The 18,090-nt window shown below is 41.5% G+C and overlaps 1 protein-coding gene across 1 annotated transcript; it reads left to right on the plus strand.

Annotated features, from left to right (window-relative positions):
- The first annotated feature begins 2,317 nt into the window (after positions 1 to 2,317).
- Positions 2,318 to 11,912, plus strand: LOC128576949 (nuclear RNA export factor 2-like). Its single transcript, XM_053579055.1, has 19 exons — positions 2,318 to 2,368; positions 2,904 to 2,987; positions 3,103 to 3,207; positions 3,323 to 3,403; positions 3,527 to 3,596; positions 3,746 to 3,834; positions 3,936 to 4,043; positions 4,223 to 4,332; positions 5,919 to 5,955; positions 6,360 to 6,428; positions 6,510 to 6,565; positions 6,715 to 6,822; positions 6,943 to 7,001; positions 7,107 to 7,222; positions 7,338 to 7,380; positions 8,011 to 8,083; positions 8,578 to 8,760; positions 11,664 to 11,742; positions 11,871 to 11,912. The coding sequence occupies exons 1-19, from the start codon at positions 2,318 to 2,320 to the stop codon at positions 11,910 to 11,912; spliced, it is 1,563 nt and encodes a 520-aa protein (XP_053435030.1).
- The last annotated feature ends 6,178 nt before the right edge of the window (positions 11,913 to 18,090 follow it).

Raw genomic sequence — 18,090 nt, forward strand, 5'->3', positions numbered from 1 at the left:
GCTAAACAACAATGACAGCCGAGCGTTGTGGGGGTGCCTATAGTCACAGTTACTTGGGAGGCTGAGGCAAGAGAATCCCTTGAGCCCAAGAATTTGAGGTTGCTGTGAGCTATGACACCATGGCACTCTATCGAGGGCAACATAATGAAACTTTGTCTCAAAAAAAAAAAAAAAAAAGAAAAAGAAATATAACCAAAATACATTATAAGCATACCTGAGTCCATGATATTCAATAAAACAGACTTTGGTGCAAAGAAAATTAGTAGACAACTTTATGGGGGCAAGACATGATTGCAAGAGGGACTTTACCTAACAATTGCAATCAGTGTAACTGGCTTATTGTACCCTCAATGAATCCCCAACAATAAAAAAAAAAAAGAAAATTAGTAGACAAAGAGGATATTATATAATGTTAAAAAGATCAATCCACCAGCAAGATACAATGATCCTAAATATGGTCACACCCAAACAATAGAGCCTCAAAGTACATGTAGCAAAAACTGATAATAGCTAAATGGAGAAATAGCCAAGTTCATAATTATTGTTGAGGCCTTCAACACCCTACTCTCAGAATTTGATAAAATTGGGCGGCGCCTGTGGCTCAGTGTGTAGGGTGCCAGCCCCATATCCTGAAGGTGGCATGTTTGAACCAAGCCCTGGCCAAACTGCATTAAAAAAAATAGATGGGTGTTGTGGCAGGCGTCTGTAGTTCCAGCTACTGGGGAGGCTGAGGCAAGAGAATCGTCTAAGCCCAAGAGCTGGAGGTTGCTGTGAGCTGTGACACCATGGCACTCTTTTTTTTTATTAATATTAAATCATAGCTGTGTACATTAAACGGCACACTATTGAGGGTGAAAAAGTGTGACTGTCTCTAGAAAAAAAAAGAAAGAAATAGATAAAATATCTAGACAGAAAATCTGCAAGGATGTCAATAATGTATAGTATAATTAATACAATAACCATATATAGGATACTCCACAAAACAACATGAAATGACACATTTTTTCAAGTGTTATAACATTCACAAAGGTAGTCCAAATCCTAAGCCATCAAACAAATCTCAATAAATTTATAAGAACTGAAATCATACAGAGTATGCTCTTTGACCATAGAAAAATCTCTAAACACTTGGAAACTGTAGTTGACACCTACCATTTCAGTTCGTTGTTCAGACCCTTGTTAGAGTAGAGATTAGAAGCATTGTTTCCTATGCTGCAAGACATTTCGGCCCGTGCAAAAAGAAAGTTCACTCCAGGTATTTCAAAAAAATATTGATGAGGACAAGGCTGGAGGTAAGGAGACAGTTTAGCAGTCTGTTGCATCGTTTATTCTATCATGAAAGCTTCTACTAGAAACAAAACTACAGCTTGCTGAATGCTAATCAGAATAATTTGGTAGCTGATTCGTTTGGGGGAGGTGTGAGAGAAGTTGCCTACCAGGTTTTGGTGAGATTGTTAGATTACAGAAGGATAAGAGAAGGCAAAATTTGGTTGCCTTCCTGGTATATGGCTGATGTCCAGCCTGACCCATGAAAGTTCACACTTATGTTCTTTAAATCCTGGTCCATTTTCCAAATGATTCCACACAATTACCTCCTCCTTCAAAATTTCTTCCCTAAATTATACTATCTATGAGAAAAGCCTCTCATATATGGACAGGTAGAGAGGTTTGCTTCCTGGGGTTTGTGTGATTGCTCTACCAGAGCATGCTTCCATTTTGCTCTCCCTATTGTGGTATTATGCCAAGACATGGTTCATGGCATATGACCACTGATCTATTTTCAAACTTGTATTTTTGTTCCCAATTTTAGAATACAGAAATGTTGGTAGTGCTCCTCAAGGAAAAAAGGCAAATGGGGATTCTTTCCAGAGGAATTTTGGCAAGGGGAGACTTCGTTATGAACATGGTAGGCGTGGGCTTCTGCCTTCCCATTTTCGAGAGGATGATGAAAAAGTGGAAATAAGGAACGTCTATGGGAGCCCCCAAGTACGGCAGTAAGTAACCAGGCAGCCTGGATTGCATATAGCAGCCCTTGGGACTGTGCAACTCTTTCACTGTCTGTGGTCTTCTTTTTATTCTTTAACTGATAAAGTGAAGAATGATAGAAGTGGAATATGGTTGAGCAATCTTAATTACAAATCTGGTTACCACTGAGTTGAGAGTATAGACAAAACTTTGTAGCATTTCTGTGAATTTCTGTACGTTTATGGACACATCCTATTATCCATTTCTCCACAGAAAATTATCTACCTTACAACCCAAGAACGGTATTGAATGGTATAATGAACGCCAAGATAGAATTCCTCCCAAGAGAGAAATGGAGAAGAAAATGCAGGAGCGAGACTTGGGGTGCTGGTTCAAGATCACAGTGAGTGTCCTGGCAAAGTGGAGGGAATTTTCAGGAGAGGCAGGTCAGAAAGAGTTGTGTTGATCACATGTAGAAGTGCTTTATACTTCTGTGGTGACACAGGGAGTTAACATATAAGTGTAGGTTCAGAGAAGGGATGTAAAGGGAACAGGCTGACTGCAAGAAAACATGAGAGGTTGTCTAAAGGCAAAGGTGAAAACTACTGCCAAGAAAACAGAGCAGCTCTCCAACAGATGCCTCATGGCTCAAGTGGAGTGTAGGGTTGATGAGTCTCTGGAGTTCTTGTCAGCAGAACAGTCTTGGTCTTTAATAAGTAGACTATCCTGGAATCTTATGAAAGGAAAATGATTTTGAGCATCTGAATTTCATCATTTGGGAGGTAAATGTGGAATACAGAGAAAGTATAATTGTCTGAAAAAATATATTTTTAAATCCTGTTAAAGCTGTGTAGATCAGAAGAAAACACCTGAGTATGTTCTCCAGGATCAATTCCATGCTGTCTCTCTTTTCTCCTAATTCTTGTTTTCACCCTTAGATTCCTCATGGAGTAAAGTATGACAAGACATGGCTAATAAAATCAATCCAGAGCCATTGCCGTGTTCCCTTCACCCCCGTTGATGTAAGAGGGCATAGTGAAGCCAGATGGATAGGCTTCATCCATGGGAGCGGGGAGATCTGGCTCAGCAGGGGCTGTTGGCCTCTGACACTGTCACTCTGGCCTTTCCTCCCTGTAGTTCCACTATTCGAAATACCGAGCACAGTTCTTTGTCCAGGATGCTACAACTGCTTCTGCATTGAAGGATGTCAGCTACAAAATTTGCAGTGACGAAAATAGAAAGGTATGTATTAAGGTATTCCCTGTACCTTGTCTCGGGACAGAAAGACAGGCCAGGGGCTGGTCATCTTCTGTGTGGTTTGAGGTCCTGGAGCTTGCTCTGCCTTTCCTTCCTGTAGATATCTATCTTTGTCAGTCCTTCTGAGGTCCCCTACTCTGTAAAGAATAAGTTGAAGCCAGAACATATGGAGCAGCTAAAGGTAAGGCAGACCCAAAGCACGTTGTATGCCACTTCCCAGATTCATCTCTTGCCTGAGGCCCCAATTTCCCTGTCACCACTGCCAGCGCAGCCTCAGAGCCACTCTGCATCTCTGTCTCTGCAGGTGACTATGAAAAAACGATATAGTATCTCCAAGCAAGCTCTTAATCTCCAGAAGCTCCGCTTTGACACAGGTATGGCTGTCAGCAGTGGTTCTATGGTAGATGAAGGCATAGGGGTCTGCCTGGGAGGGATACTCCCAGATGACAACTTGAGGAGAGGGGTCAGTGCTATTGCTGGTCCAGGTGAACCCCTCTTGGCCTTCTGATTCCCTTTTCTGAAGACTTGATGGACTGTAATGTGGACATAATCCTGAATCGAAGAAGCTGCATGGCTGCCACCCTGCAGATCATTGAGAGGAATTTCCCTGAGGTGAGGCCTTAGAAATAGAGATGGACGAGATGGGGTGGAGGGCAGGCTTGTCTCTGAGGCCCTAGAGAGAAAACGTCACCCTAACTCTTCTTCTGACAAAGTTATTGTCCTTGAACTTGCGCAACAACAAGCTGTACCGTCTGGATGGCCTGTCTGACATTACAGAGAAGGCCCCCAATGTCAAGATCCTGAACCTCTCCAAAAATGAGGTGAGAGGAGAGAGCCAGATCAAATTTGGGTGGGGGTTTGGGAGGCAGTGTGTACCGGGGTAATGACAACAGGCAGGCAGAGGTATCTCTGGGTGAAGGAGGGGACTGAGGGGTCCAGGGTCTTGGATGTCTCTCTTTCCCTGGGACTCCCTCTCCAGTTTCCCTCTCATCTTTCTCAGCTAAAGTCGGCTTCTGAGTTGGCCAAGGTGAAAGGACTGAAGCTGGAAGAGCTGTGGCTAGAAGGGAACCCCCTGTGCAGCACCTTCCCAGACAAGTCTGCCTACATAAGGTCAGTGGTAACTGCTGTCACCCTTCCTGGGCCCCTTCATCCCTCAGGAGCCTTAGCTACCCCTGACAGTGCCCTTCTAAGGGAAGAGGCAGCCTTGGCCTCTGGGAAGACAACTGGGCCTGCCTTCTCCTCTCTTTCTGTGTCCCTCAGCTGTGCTTACATGGTTTCTTTCCTTCCCTGACCTGCCCGCCTTTCCCCCTGCTCGGGGGTGTGTTTGCCGCCTCTCTGCACCCAGATTCCTCCGACACGTCCTGAATGAGTGTGTGCTAGGAAGCAGGTCTCCCCTCCTCACCAGCACCAGGGCTGTCCAGACTTGGGCCAGATGCTGGGGCCCTGGACTGAGAAGTCCAAGGCCCCATGATGACCCAGGCCTTCTTGCCTCCTTGTTGACATGGGCCTTCTATCCCTTCTGCTGAGAGGGACCCTCCTTCCCTTGCTCTGCAACAGCCCACCCTCCACCATGTCCCAGGATGACATGGTAGCTTCCCAGCCCCATGCTGAGGGCCAAGGCCCTGGGTGGCTGCTGTTGTGACATCTTTTCCTCTGGTGCAATGGTAGATGGGCCCTCCTTGGGGAGAAAGCTAGGTTCCCTGCATTAAGAGACCAGAAGTGAGCTACTACCAGTGGTCAGAGGGCTTCCTGAAGCAGGAGGGGGAGGCAGAAGGCAGAGGAAGTTGAGGGGACCAGGAGGATAAGCCTCTCAGGGCACTGCCCCTCCCTGTTCCCACACCTCACAGCATCCTTGGTTCTTCAGAGGAGGCCTGGGTATCCCAAGGAGGGAATGACTCCTGGGGCAAAGCATCAGCTCAGATGGGCACAGCTGGGCCACAACCATCAGTATAGAACTAGGTGATCCTGAGAGGAGACCCCAGCCCCTCCGCCCCATGCTGATATGGGGCCTGATGCTTCACTCCTGGGGAAAGATCTCCTATCCCCATGGCTGCTACATTTCCCACGCCCAGCTCAGACTGGGCTTACCCAGATGACAAAGGCCCCAGACCAAAAAGTGAATGCTTTATGTTTCTGGCTTGGTGTCCAGGGCCAGTCAGGGGCAGGTGAGGGAAAGTGCAGGTGCAGGGGAGCCCTTCTCTGCTCTCTTCCTCTCTAATTCCCACTGCTTTTGGAAAGCATTGTTCCTTTACCTCTGCTTTGTTTCCTCTTTCTTCGTGGCTTCTATTCTCTTGTGTCTCCTCCATCTCTTCCTCTTAGACCTTCATGCATTTTGTGCTGTCTACCCATTTCTCCCTGCATGCCTCCTGATTCTGGCCTTGCTCACCTCCTTGACTCAGAGTCCTGGGTAATCTCTGGGGGATGACCTGGTACTGGCCAAGGCCAAGGACAGGCCCAGAAGAATGGTGGATGCCCAGTGAATTAGCAGAGTCCTGGGCTCTCGCCCCATTCCCTGATCCTTGGGAAGCCTTCTATGGGATCCTGTAGGAAGGTAAGGAAGGCAGGGAAGCCCTAGAGTCTTGCTTCAAGGTAGAGGCTACCCAGGAGGAAGGAGAGAGAGGAGAGCTAGAGGGGGAGAGAGAGAGAATACCACCCTGAACTGTCAATCACTTCGTTCTATTTTTGGTTTTGGACAGTGCCATCCTGGATTGTTTCCCCAAATTGTTACGTTTAGTAAGTATCTACTGTCATCATTGTCTTGTTTTATTCTTACTAACATACATGACTTCCATATCTGCCCCCAGACTTTTTGAGAATTGCCTTGGTTAGGTTTTTACATTTTACTATTAGCCAAATATGGACAATTAGCTCCTGAGAAAAGCATGGCTGTTGTCACTGACAAAATGTGACCATAAACACACACATACACTCACTCAAGATTACTAATTCACACAATATCTGCATATAATAAAAGAGGCTTCTAGGACCCCCGGTGAAAATTCCAACTGTTGTCTTGCTGATAGAATTTCAAAGACCATTTCGCACCTGACCTTGTTCCCCTGGACTCATTTACTTCCTTGCTCTTCTAGTTCCATATCCCTGATTGTCACTGCTGACTATCTTATTCCCTTCCTCAGGATGGCCAGGAGTTAACAACACCATTTGTAATTGACGTTGAAGCACTTGGGATTATAAAACCTTGTAAGGTGAGGAGGCACCATGAAGATTTGAGGTGCTGCAAGGGATGTTTTGTCAGCCATATAGTTTCATGTGTCTTTTCATTCCAGGAAAGCTATAGAGGATCTGAGTCCTTGAAGAGTCTGGTACTTCAATTCCTGCTTCAGTCAGTACTCCAGGAACCATCAGGCAGGGGAGGGCTGGGACAAGACAAGGCACCTCCAGCACATGTCTACTCATGAGTTAAGGGGAGTTTTCAGGTCTCTTTTCAGGCCCAAACCACAGACATAGCCTCTTCTCTTTATGACTCCACAGGTATTACTTGATCTACGACTATGGAGACCGACAAGGTCTCCTCAATGCTTACCATGATGAGGCCTGCTTCTCCCTGACCATTCCCTTCAACCCTAAGGACCCAGCTGCGTGAGTAACATGGCTTAGACTCTGCTCTGGGGCTTTGTGGTTCCCCAGCAGACACAGGCCAGCTCCTGGAAACTCCTGTTCTGCCTGGACAATCATCCCTTGTTCCTCTTTCTCTCCTAGGAGGAGCTTTTGCGAGTACTTCAAGGAAATCAGGAATATAAAGAAGCTGAAGGACCCTGGTAAATGTGTGATGGGGGTATCAGCATGGGAAAAGCAGTGTGAAGTTAATAATAGAGTGCACAGGCCGGGGTGTGGCAGCCCCCACGCTTCTCTTCCTTGCACAGATCTGCGGGCTCAGCTGCTAAAGCACACAAAACATGAGATTGTGGACTCCCTCAGTGTTTTGCCCAAAACTCAGCATGATCTTAACTCCTATGTGGTAGACCTGTGTATCCAGACGGTGAGCATCTGCTTCCTCCCTCAGGCAGGCTGAGAAGGCTGAAGTAGGCAGAAAGTAGATAGATAGGTAGGTAAGAGGATCATGAAAATCCTGATTTCTTCTTCTTCCCTTTTAGGAAAGGATGCTTTGTTTTTCTGTCAATGGAGTGTTCAAGGAATGTGAGTGTTTGTAGAATCTCCTCCACAGATCTCTTACCACTCCCTTCCCCTGGCTGGACTGAACTCCAAGAATGCTCAGACTTCTAGGTTGTTTCCCTCTCTTCCTCTCCCATCCTCTATGCTCCCTTTAGATTACTTTGGTGTTCTCCCACCCATATTTTGCTCCCAAATGTCATTACTGACCTGACCTACATCAGTGCCTGTCTGCCCCGCACAGCTCAGACGTTAGGGTCACAGGCTATAGAATTTGAGGGTTCTTATCACAGGTCCTTGCTTTTACAACTTTGAACTTCTTCCTATTTGTTACCTAACTCCTCAGTTTCCTCATTTGCTAAATGGGACCGGTAAGCTCGTCTCCTGGGCAACCATAAAGAAATGAGTAAAGGGAACTTGTGTTTGTCAAGGCACTTGGCACACATTAGGAAGTTCTATTACTGGAAGCTCATTATTCCTATTGCTGCCCCTCTCAGTCCCTGAAACCCCCTACTGACTCCCAGTGAAAAACTGTCCCAGTCTGGATCCCTTTAGGGTGCCACAAGAGTATCAAGTAAGATCCTGACTGGGAACCTCACATGCACATGTAAAACATCTGCATCTCTAAAGAGGTATCTTTGTTTGTTGCTGTTGAAGTGGAGGCAATGTCTCAGGGTTGTGTTCGCGCCTTCACCCGGACTTTCATCTTAACTTCTGGCAGCAATTCCAGGTAAGTGCTGTATTGTGGGTAGGAGCATTTCATTCCAGCCTGGGGCAGTGATATAGAAATGTAATAATACAGTCTTGGGGTCTTCCCAATACCAGGAAAAACTAACAGGTAGATCAAAGGGGAAGTCTAGATTAGGAAAATACTAAATTCTTTTCTTCACTCCAATACTTAATATTTAGCTATGGAATTGTTATTGAGTAATAAGACTTCCTGTGACTACTGTCCTTTTCTGAAAATGAGGGTAAGGGTCTGCTTCTTTTGTAAAAGGTAAATGTACTGGGGCTAAATCTAAAAATCTAACCAAGTTGATAAACAGTATCTCCAAAGGTAGACTATCTGGTAGGGGTAAAGGCTACCAGCCAAGGGATCTGGAAGGCAGGCAGAGTAAAGGTTTGGAAGCATCTTGCTGCTGAGTGGCAGTGGAAATAGGATCATTGTTGGAAGTGTGGGGTTGTCCATTTGTCTGATTTTCTGAGGGCCCATCTTTCCTTCAGTCTGCGCATTGTGAATGATGAGCTGATAGTGAGAAATGCCAGCCCCAAAGAGATCCAGAGTGCCTTCTACATCTCAATGCCCATACCCTTCTCCAGCTCCTTGCCCACCCTCTCTCAGAGACAGCAGGAAATGGTGCAGACTTTCTCCACTCAATTTGGGGTGAATCTCAAGTGGTCTCAGAAGTAAGTACTGGGATAGGCATGATGAAGTGGGAAGAGTAGGGAGTGAAATGTGGAAACTTTTGGTTAATTTGTAAACACAACTATGTAGATATTGTGCCTCCCCAAAAGTGGGCTTTTAAAATACTCTGTATATAAATTTTATTATTATAATGATATTAATTTAAAAAATGTGATATCTGATGACATAATCTTGTATATATAAAATCCTAAGGAAATTGCAAAAAAACTATTAAATATGTTCTGCATATACAAAAATTCCATTCCTATGTCAGAAATGATCAATCAGACAATAAAATTAAGAAAATAATTCCATTTGTTTGCATTAAAAAAATACTTAGGAACAAATTTAACAAGCAAAATGCAAAAGATATAGTCTGAAATCTATAAAAGATTGTAGAAATAAGTTTAAAAAGACCTAAATAAATGAAAAGATATTCCACGTTGTTATATTGGAAGACTTATGTTGTTAAGATGTTAATACTTCCCAAATTTATATACAGATTCAATGAAAATGCAAAGTCTTAGCTGACATCTTTGTACAAATTTATAAGTTAATCCTAACAATTAAATGAAAATACAGTGAACCCAAAATACAGAAATAATCTTGAAAAAGCAGAACGGTGTTGAAGAACTCACTACAAAGCTACAGTGATTAATCAACACTGGTTGGTATGAGTATAAGAACAGACATACAGATCAGTGGAATAAAATGAGAGTTCAAAAAAACCTTACCATTATGATCAATGAATTTTCAACCAGGGTATCAAAAATAGCCAATGGGTAAAGAATAGCCTTTTGTCAACAGGTGCAGAGATGACTGGATATCTACTCACAAAAGAATGAAGTTGTACCCTAATCTTACACTGTAAGCAACAACAAATCCAAGTGTGCCAAAGGCCTAAAAGTTAAAGCTTAAACTGTAGAAATCTTAGAAGAAAACACAGCGGTACATATTTATGACCTCAAATTAGGCTTTGGTTTCTGCCATATAAGAGCAAAAGCACATACACACATGTACCCACACACACATACACATAAAATTAGATAAAGTGGTCTTCTACAAAATTTAAAACTTGTTTTGCTTCAAAGACATTCTCAAAAAGTGAAAGAAAGGATAATCCACAGGATCAGAGAAAATATTTGCATGTTATATATCTGATAAGAGAATTGTATCCAGATTATATGAAGAATTCAACCATAAAAAGACAACCCAATTAAAATGGGCAAAGATCAAAGTAGACATTTCTGCCCCCAAAAGACATACAAATATCCAAAAAGCACATGGGAAGGTGTTCAACATCTTTAGTCATCTGGTGAATGCAAATTCAAAGCTACACAGAGATTCCACTTCATACACACCAATGCAGCTATGATTTTTTAAAAATGACAATAACTAGTGTTGGTAAGAGGGAGAGGGGATAGGGAGAGATTTGTTAAAGGATACAAAATTTCAGCTAGATAGGAAAAATAAGTTCTAGCATTGTAGAATGATTATAGTTAACAATAATGTATAGTTTCAAATAGTTAGTAGGATTTTGAATGTTCCTAACACAAAGAAATGGTAAATGTTTAAGATGATGGATATGGGACAGGTGCAGTGGCTCATGACTGTAATCCTAACAGCCTGGAAGGCTAAGCTGGGTGTATTGCTTGAGCTCAGGAATTTGATATCAGCTTGAGCAAGAACGAGACACCATCTAAACCAAAAACTAGCCAGGAGTCATGGCGGATGCCTGAAGTCCCAGGTACTTGGGAGGCTGAGGCAAGAGGATCGCTTGAGCCCAGGAGTTTGAGCTATGACACCATGGCACCCTACCCTAGGGTGATAGAGTAAGACTCCATCTCCAAAAAAAAAAAAAAAAAATGATGGATATGTTTATTACCCCATCTGATCACTGTATATTGTGTATATCAAAATATCACTATGTACTCCATAAATATGTACATTTATTATGTGCCAGCTTTTTTAAACATTGGCAAAGATATAGATAAATTGGAACCCTCATGCATTGCAGGATGAGAATGAAAAATGATGCATCCAATGTGGAAAACAGTTTGGCAATTCCTCAAAGTGTTAAACTTGGGATTACTGTATGACCAAACAATTCCACCAAGAGAGATGAAAACAAACGTTCACACAAAACTTGAGCATGAATGTCCATAATAGAAAAAGGTGGAAACAAGCCAAATGTCTTGAATGGAAAAATCATATTTGATATGTCAATATAATGGAATATTAAGTAATAAAAGATAATGAAGTTATAATATAGGCTATAACATGAATGAACCTTAAAAATGTTATGCTAAGTGAAAGCAGCCAATCACAAAAGACTACATATTGTATGATCTCATTTATATAAAATGTCCTAAATAAGCAAATCCATAGAGATAGATAACAGATTAATAGTCACCAGGGTCTGGGCAAAGAAGGGAAAGAGGGAATGAGAAGTGAGTGCTAATAGGTAAGGTTTTTTTTTTGTTTGTTTGTTTGTTTGTTTTGAAGGTGATAAAAATGTTTTGGAATTAGCTAATTGTGATGGTTATGTGATCTTGTAAGTATACTAGAAACTCACAGAATTTCACATCTTAAAATGGTGATTGGGAATTTTTTATTTTTTAATTTCCATTTGTTATTTACTTGAGCATCTTTTAAAAAATCAGTATGTATTATGCTCCCTTGTTCTTTTGAATTTTCCTATTTTTATGCTTTGAATTCTAGTGGGCATTAATGTTAGTGATAGACATTTTGGTTTTCACTAGGTCTTTCTTAATCATTCTAATAGTGCTCATACTGGTACATGTGTCCCAACAAAAAAGAAGTATAACTTTAGCAATGGCATTTTGTGGACAGCATGTCTGTCCTGGAGTATTAATGGAAGTCACTTGATCTTCTCTCATCCCAGCTACCTCCAGGACAATGAGTGGAACTGTATCATGGCTGATCAGGTCTTTGCTGAGCTCCAGGTGAGATCTAAGAATGAGGTAAGTAAAAAATGGATGTTTCTGGGCCTTCAGGAAGGCCAGGGAAGTGGAGGCTGGGTAGACTGGGAATGCAATTGAAAAGGCTTGACTTTTTTGACATCCTAATTCCTTTACTTTCCTTTCTCTAGACTGGGGGCAAGTTCCCAAAGGAGGTGTACAAACAAATCTGAAAGAAACCCTTACATATCAACTTTATCTCCACCCATATCATCTTTGTTCCTCTTTTAACCAGCCTAAGGCCAACCCCGTGACTGGAGTTGGAAGTCTGGCTAACCAAGAAGCCCAAGTTAAGTTATACGTCAAGCAACATAACCACCTAAAGTGCAGTCATTTTGAGTATTTTTCCCATCTGTGATCTCTATTTATTTTCACAATAAAGTATGATGTTTGCACATTGTATGTTGTGTGTCCTACATCCCTCTTCCCCTGCCCCAACCATAAGCCCACTGGACCAAAACTGAAAAGGCCCTTCTGCCCCCACCCTCTCCTCCATTTGCTCCTGGATACTTTTAGCAGATACACAATTAGGCTTACCTTGATAGACAGTTTGTCAATAAATTCTGAGGAGAAAAGACCTATGCTACATCTAGAGATTGGCCTTTGGAGACAGCAGATACTGTAAAATGCTTTACCAGGAGACCTACAAAAATAGGCATATTACCCAGCACAACAGGGACTTTGCAAATCCTACTGGCTAGTGAAGGTGAAAGAAGGAAGGAAAGGAGGGCGGAAGGAAGGAAGGAGAGGACTCAGATTTTTCTTCTCATTCTTCATGTGAACATTTTCAAAGACCGTACCATGACCAATTTTATGATTTGCACACAAGTGAATGGAAATGGGCCTTCCCACAGCTCTAGCCATGCTTCTGTCTGTCTTCCCATCCTCTGTTCTGCCCCCTCCCCTTCCGGAAGGTGCACAATGTGACACAGTGTGAGGAGTCTCACATTAGCATTTGCAGAGTGAGGGAGCCATCTGCACAGTACATTCTTCAGAGAGCTGACACCAGGTGCTCCATGTCAATGTTCTTGAGGAGGTTCGACCACTTATTTTCACTTTTTTTTTTTTAGGTAGTAACAGAGTATCACTCTATCACCCTCGGTAGAGTTCCGTGGCGTCACACAGCTCACAGCAACCTCCATCTCCTGGGCTTAGATGATTCTCTTGCCTCAGTCTCCTGAGTAGCTGGGACTACAAGTAACCACCTCAACACCCGGCTATTTTTTTTGTTGCAGTTTGGCTGGGGCCAGGCTTGAACCCGCCACCCTTGGTATATGGGGCTGGCGCCCTACCAACTGAGCCACAGGCACTGCCCTTATTTTCACTTCTAAACAAGCAATGATAGCATAGAAGTTCATATTGTGGGCAGTTCTATGGAACGTTTCTAAATGATTGGAAATTAGTAGTTCTGAATTGCGGGCAAAAGTTAAAGGGGACATTCATACACCTTACTTTCCACACTTCTGTAATGTTTGCACTTTAGACAATGAGCAGGCACAACTTTGAAATTCAAATAATGTCAGTACAAAGTTTTCAAGTTACAATCCTATAAATGATGGCAGAGATGAGGTACCACCAGTTTACAGATTATGCTTCCACTCCCATGTGTAGCTTAAGTTATTCCCTACCACTTGCCACTTTTCAATTCTTTATGTACATGTACATTAGTGAGCCATATGTTGAAGTGTAAACTTCTTATAAAATTATGCACTAAGGGGGTAGTTGCCCTTACATAAAGAATGATACCAGCCTTCTTCTGTGTAGTGCCTCTGTGGTCAAAGACACGCTTCTAAACCTCTCCAAGCTTTCATCCTCTCACCCAGGAAACAGAGAGCATACTGAATGTGTTTCTGCCTCATTGTGAGGAAGAAAGAATTTCTTACATGTTACCCATCAATTGTAGCATCTGGCCCAACTCAGGCTCCCCCACCTGCCAGAGTTCCCCTGTGGGGAGGAACCATGGAACCCGTGGCATGGCCCCTCTACTGTCTGCATCATTAGGCTTCCATAGCCTTGACCTCCTTCTTTAGCCACCTTACAGTCACTCATCCTCCTGCAAATTCTCATGATTCCCTGTGGTCCCATGCTCTGGGAAGAGGCTAACCCGGAAGTCCTCTTTGTCATACACATTCCTCTGTACACAAAGTCACAAATTCTCTCATTCTTGTGATATGAAACCAGTGGGCCCCCCCAAATCTGTGGAATGACTGTATATTCATTTAACCACTAGCTCTTTATTTAATTTCCATGAGTATTTATGCTATTGTCATTTTAATGGGGGAAATATTAGGCTCAGAGGAGTGAAACACTCAATACAAGTCAGGATTTTGGTATACAGTCACTTTTCCTATGCCACCTTTACTCTTAACAGATTCACACTCTATATAAAAACTATAGTTAGACCTGAAGTCAGCACAAGGGAAGTGAGAACCACATTCCTATAATTAGGGATTGGATGTGTTCCTGTTACACCCCTTTCCTTACTCTGATCTTCAGTTACTGTGCACTGTTTCTCCATTTCTAGACACAGTAAGAAAACTAATACTTTGATATTCAATTATAGAATGAAGTAGCAAAGGCAGTAAAGAACACAGAATGAAATCAAGGTTTCCAGATAGACAGATATTGATTGCCAAGATTCATTCTGTTCCTATGTTTTTTCACATTTAAGGATTAATGCACTTTCTCACAGGAACCTCTCATTCTTCAGTTCTTCCAATTTTCTCCCACTTTCAAATGTTCTAGCATCTTCTTTACCTTTTAAACTTGATTGAAAGCTTCATAATTTCATGCACACTCAAGGCAAAATCCCCAATTTCCTTGCAGTGTCAGCAGAGTCACTAAATTTTCTTCACCCTGAGCAAACACAAAGTAGTAAAAACACACTGATCCCAGGTTCAATTTTTCTGTAGTGAACTGCTTTGAGTTGAGTTACAAATATTAAAATTTAAAGATATATTCTATGCCATCTATAAAACCACCAAAAATTAGTGACAAATTAACAATTGGAAAAGTATTTGCAGTGTATCTTAGTGACAGAGCATTAATAAGTCAGACATATAAATAAATTTAACTAGCTAAAGAAATGATGTCCATAGTCAGCTATTAGGTATTTCAAAGAAATTTTAAACTAATTCAAGCATATACTAATTTATAAATCTACACAAAAATAAGAGATAAATAAATGGAAAATCAAGTTTCAGAACAATATGTATATAGAGTCCATATTTACATGTTAACATACATATATTAATCTCAGTGTTTGAAAATCATGGTAATAATAAATGCTTACCTTTATTGCTTTGTTCATGATTTCTACAACTCTTCTGTAATATTTTCTAATTTCCTCTATGAGAAAGAATTTTCCTGTTAAATAATGTATAAAAAGCATCAATCATAAGAAATAGAGAAAATATTAACAGTATGCTCTAATCTCAAATGGATCAATTCATTATTGATATTTTATTTATTTGTTTGTTTTTTTGAGACAGAGTCGCATTATGTCATCCTTGGTAGAGTGCTATGGCATCACAGCTTACAGCAACCTCCAACTCTTGGGCTTAAGCGATTCTCTTTCCTCAGCCTCCCAAGTAGCTGGGACTACAGGCACCTGCCATAACTCCTGGCTATTTTTTTGTTGTAGCTGTCATTGTTGTTTAGCAGGCCTAGGCCAGGTTCGAACCTGACAGCCCTGGTGTATGTGGCTGGTGCCCTAAACACTGAGCTACAGGTGTTGAGCAGATTATTGATATTTTAATAAATAAAACCTTCAAATGAAAAGATAACACCTATAATATTATACACAAATATATCTGGTAAATATTAACTCAGTTTTCAAGAGTGAATATCTTGGCAATAGAAGGTACACTTTTGTGTGACAAGTTTTCTGCATGTTTACTCTATCAATATCAATACACTGCTTGTGTCCTGTACTCAAGTTTTGCAAGACATTATCACTGAGGAAAATTGAGTAAAGAGCTTAAGGGATTTCTCCATATTACTGATTAAAACCGCTAAATCTACAATTATCTCAAATGTTTAATTAAAAATGAAAGGGAAGGCTTTGGGCCTGTCATCAAAGACTATTAATATTAGTGACTAAAATGGCCTGGACCACAGGTCCAAGCTGTGAGAATCAGGTAGTCACCTGACCAAAGCCACCAGCACTAGTCAAGCCTAGCAGTCACCAATCCAGGGAGCAGCCTGGAGCATTTACCTTCCAGCAGAAGCAAATGAAGATCCAAAAAATAACCTGAATTCTAGGAAACTTTGTCCCCTTCAGTGTCACTGCCCTTACTTTCCCATGCTACCCTACAACCACTCATGTCCTGGGAAATATCATGATAGAGAATGCTTGGATAGAAAGCAAAGTCAACCTGAGTATTTTCAACAGCACAAAGAATGCTGGACTAGGCAAAGCTAGAGGTAGATGGAACTAATGAGGATGACCAGAGAAGTAAAAGAGAAAAAGATCTTACATATTTTTTGTACATCTGAGTGCATGTTGAGCACATTTGAAGCTCTACTAATATTTGGCCATAAGCTTTTTCTTCTCATCTGCACCTTAGTACTCAATATATAGGTATATCATACCCTTTCCAGTATGCCCCTTTCTTGTAACCACCTGAAATAATAGAATGGATCTCCACCTAAAATTTGATTCAGATTTTAAGACTGATAAATCCACACACAATAAGAAGGTATGAGGATGTTTATTACTCACATAATGAGTTTCGTGGGAGAGCAGGATGGTCCTCACAAGCGTGTCCAAAAATGGCTTGAGAACACAAAGAAAGAAGACTGACTTGGGATATGATGTTTAAGGGGTGGGGTCATGGAAAGAGTTTCTGTGCACAAGCAGGAGCATGTGTGGTTTCTCAATGGTGCCCAAGGAGGGAGCACCTAGACTTTCCTATAAGCTTGCCAGATGTGGGGCAGAAGGGGAAGAGGCAGGGGTGACGCTTAAAAGTGGTCAGCAATCAAACATCAAAAAAGAGTCAAACTCTTTATTATATCCTTCCATGCGGACGTCTGCCTTTGAAGACTTCATTTCCTCCCCTAGAGAAATACCAATATGTGTGATAGTGCACTATGTAAGTATAAACAACTAAGCCTTACTTGAAGTAACCTGGTCCTTAGCTTTAACTCGCTGCCACAGTGTAGGGTCTTAGAATCCATGTGCTTTCCGCTGGATCTTTACTGGTCCTTGGTGGGAATTTGGTATTCTAAACATCTGGCACTGGTGACTACTAAGTGCAACTAGTCTTTGTTTTACCATGGAGAAAGTGGGGGTGACATCCTGGTACTACCTGCTTGGACCTGTTGGCCAGATCATTCATCACTGTCCTTGAGTACCTGACACATGCAGCCTGTTTGCTCTGGTCCCAGGTCTCTTATATCAGCCAAAACTTCCAAACCAATCATAGTAGATTCTCAGTGAATGATATTACCTACATCAATAATAAAAAGACAGAAATAGAGTTATTTCTCACTAGAAAGATTAAGAATAATATCTAACAGGATCACAGTAAGGAGAAAATAAACCAGAAAGGTTTGACACCTAGTAGGTCTTTAAGACATGTTCATCGTTTCTTGTCTCCTCTCTTCTTTAAATGAGGTGATACTTGCATAAATAGCATAACAGTCATAAGGATCATAGGGAAATGTACCCACAGAAACTGAGGTTTATATACTTTTGTATGCTGTATGAGTATTAGTGCTTTTTGAGTGGTAAGATACGTTACCTGATGGAAGTGAGAAGAGATATGAATATTTGTGCCATTTATTTTTTATTATTTTATTAGCATTCCTGTCTATAATTTTACTTTTCTACTTAACATTAAGAAGTGAAAATATCTATCGAAGTTAAAACATAGTGGGTCACAATACCTGACTATGCAAACTTAAATCAAAATATCTGTGCTATTGCCTAGAAAAAAATAGCAAAATGTTGGTGAATGTCAAGCAAGGGTATTGTGTTTGTCTATTATGTGATAAAAAAGTACAGTGAAGTCATAACTTACACTGGGATTATGAAGTGGCACTGGCACATCCCTCCATTAAATTGAAATATTTATTTATTTTTGTTTTGTTTTTATTTCAGATTAATATGAGAGTACAAACAATTAGGTAACATTGTTTGCATTTGTTAGGTAAAGTCCAGGTTGTAGTTGAGCCCTTCACCCAGGATGTGTGCCATATACCCCTACATTGTGCCTGTTAGGTGAGAGCACACCAATCTCCCGCCCTCCTCCCCATTTACTCCTCCCCTCTCCCCCCACTTGAATTTAATTGGTTTTTTTATTGTGTGGGCATGTAGCTGTTTATCTATTAATTGCATATTAATATGAG

This window comes from Nycticebus coucang, chromosome X, assembly GCF_027406575.1.
Source record: "Nycticebus coucang isolate mNycCou1 chromosome X, mNycCou1.pri, whole genome shotgun sequence".
Taxonomy (NCBI): Eukaryota; Metazoa; Chordata; class Mammalia; order Primates; family Lorisidae; genus Nycticebus; species Nycticebus coucang.

What these genes read in the sequence shown, in the direction of transcription:
- LOC128576949 (XM_053579055.1), top strand. Translation starts at nt 2,318, where the DNA reads ATGGAGAAGAAAATGCAGGAGCGAGACTTGGGGTGCTGGTTCAAGATC. An exon ending in AACATATGGAGCAGCTAAAG is followed by an intron (nt 3,404 to 3,526) that starts GTAAGGCAGACC and finishes CTGTCTCTGCAG; the next exon opens with GTGACTATGAAAAAACGATA. An exon ending in TCCCCAAATTGTTACGTTTA is followed by an intron (nt 5,956 to 6,359) that starts GTAAGTATCTAC and finishes TCCCTTCCTCAG; the next exon opens with GATGGCCAGGAGTTAACAAC.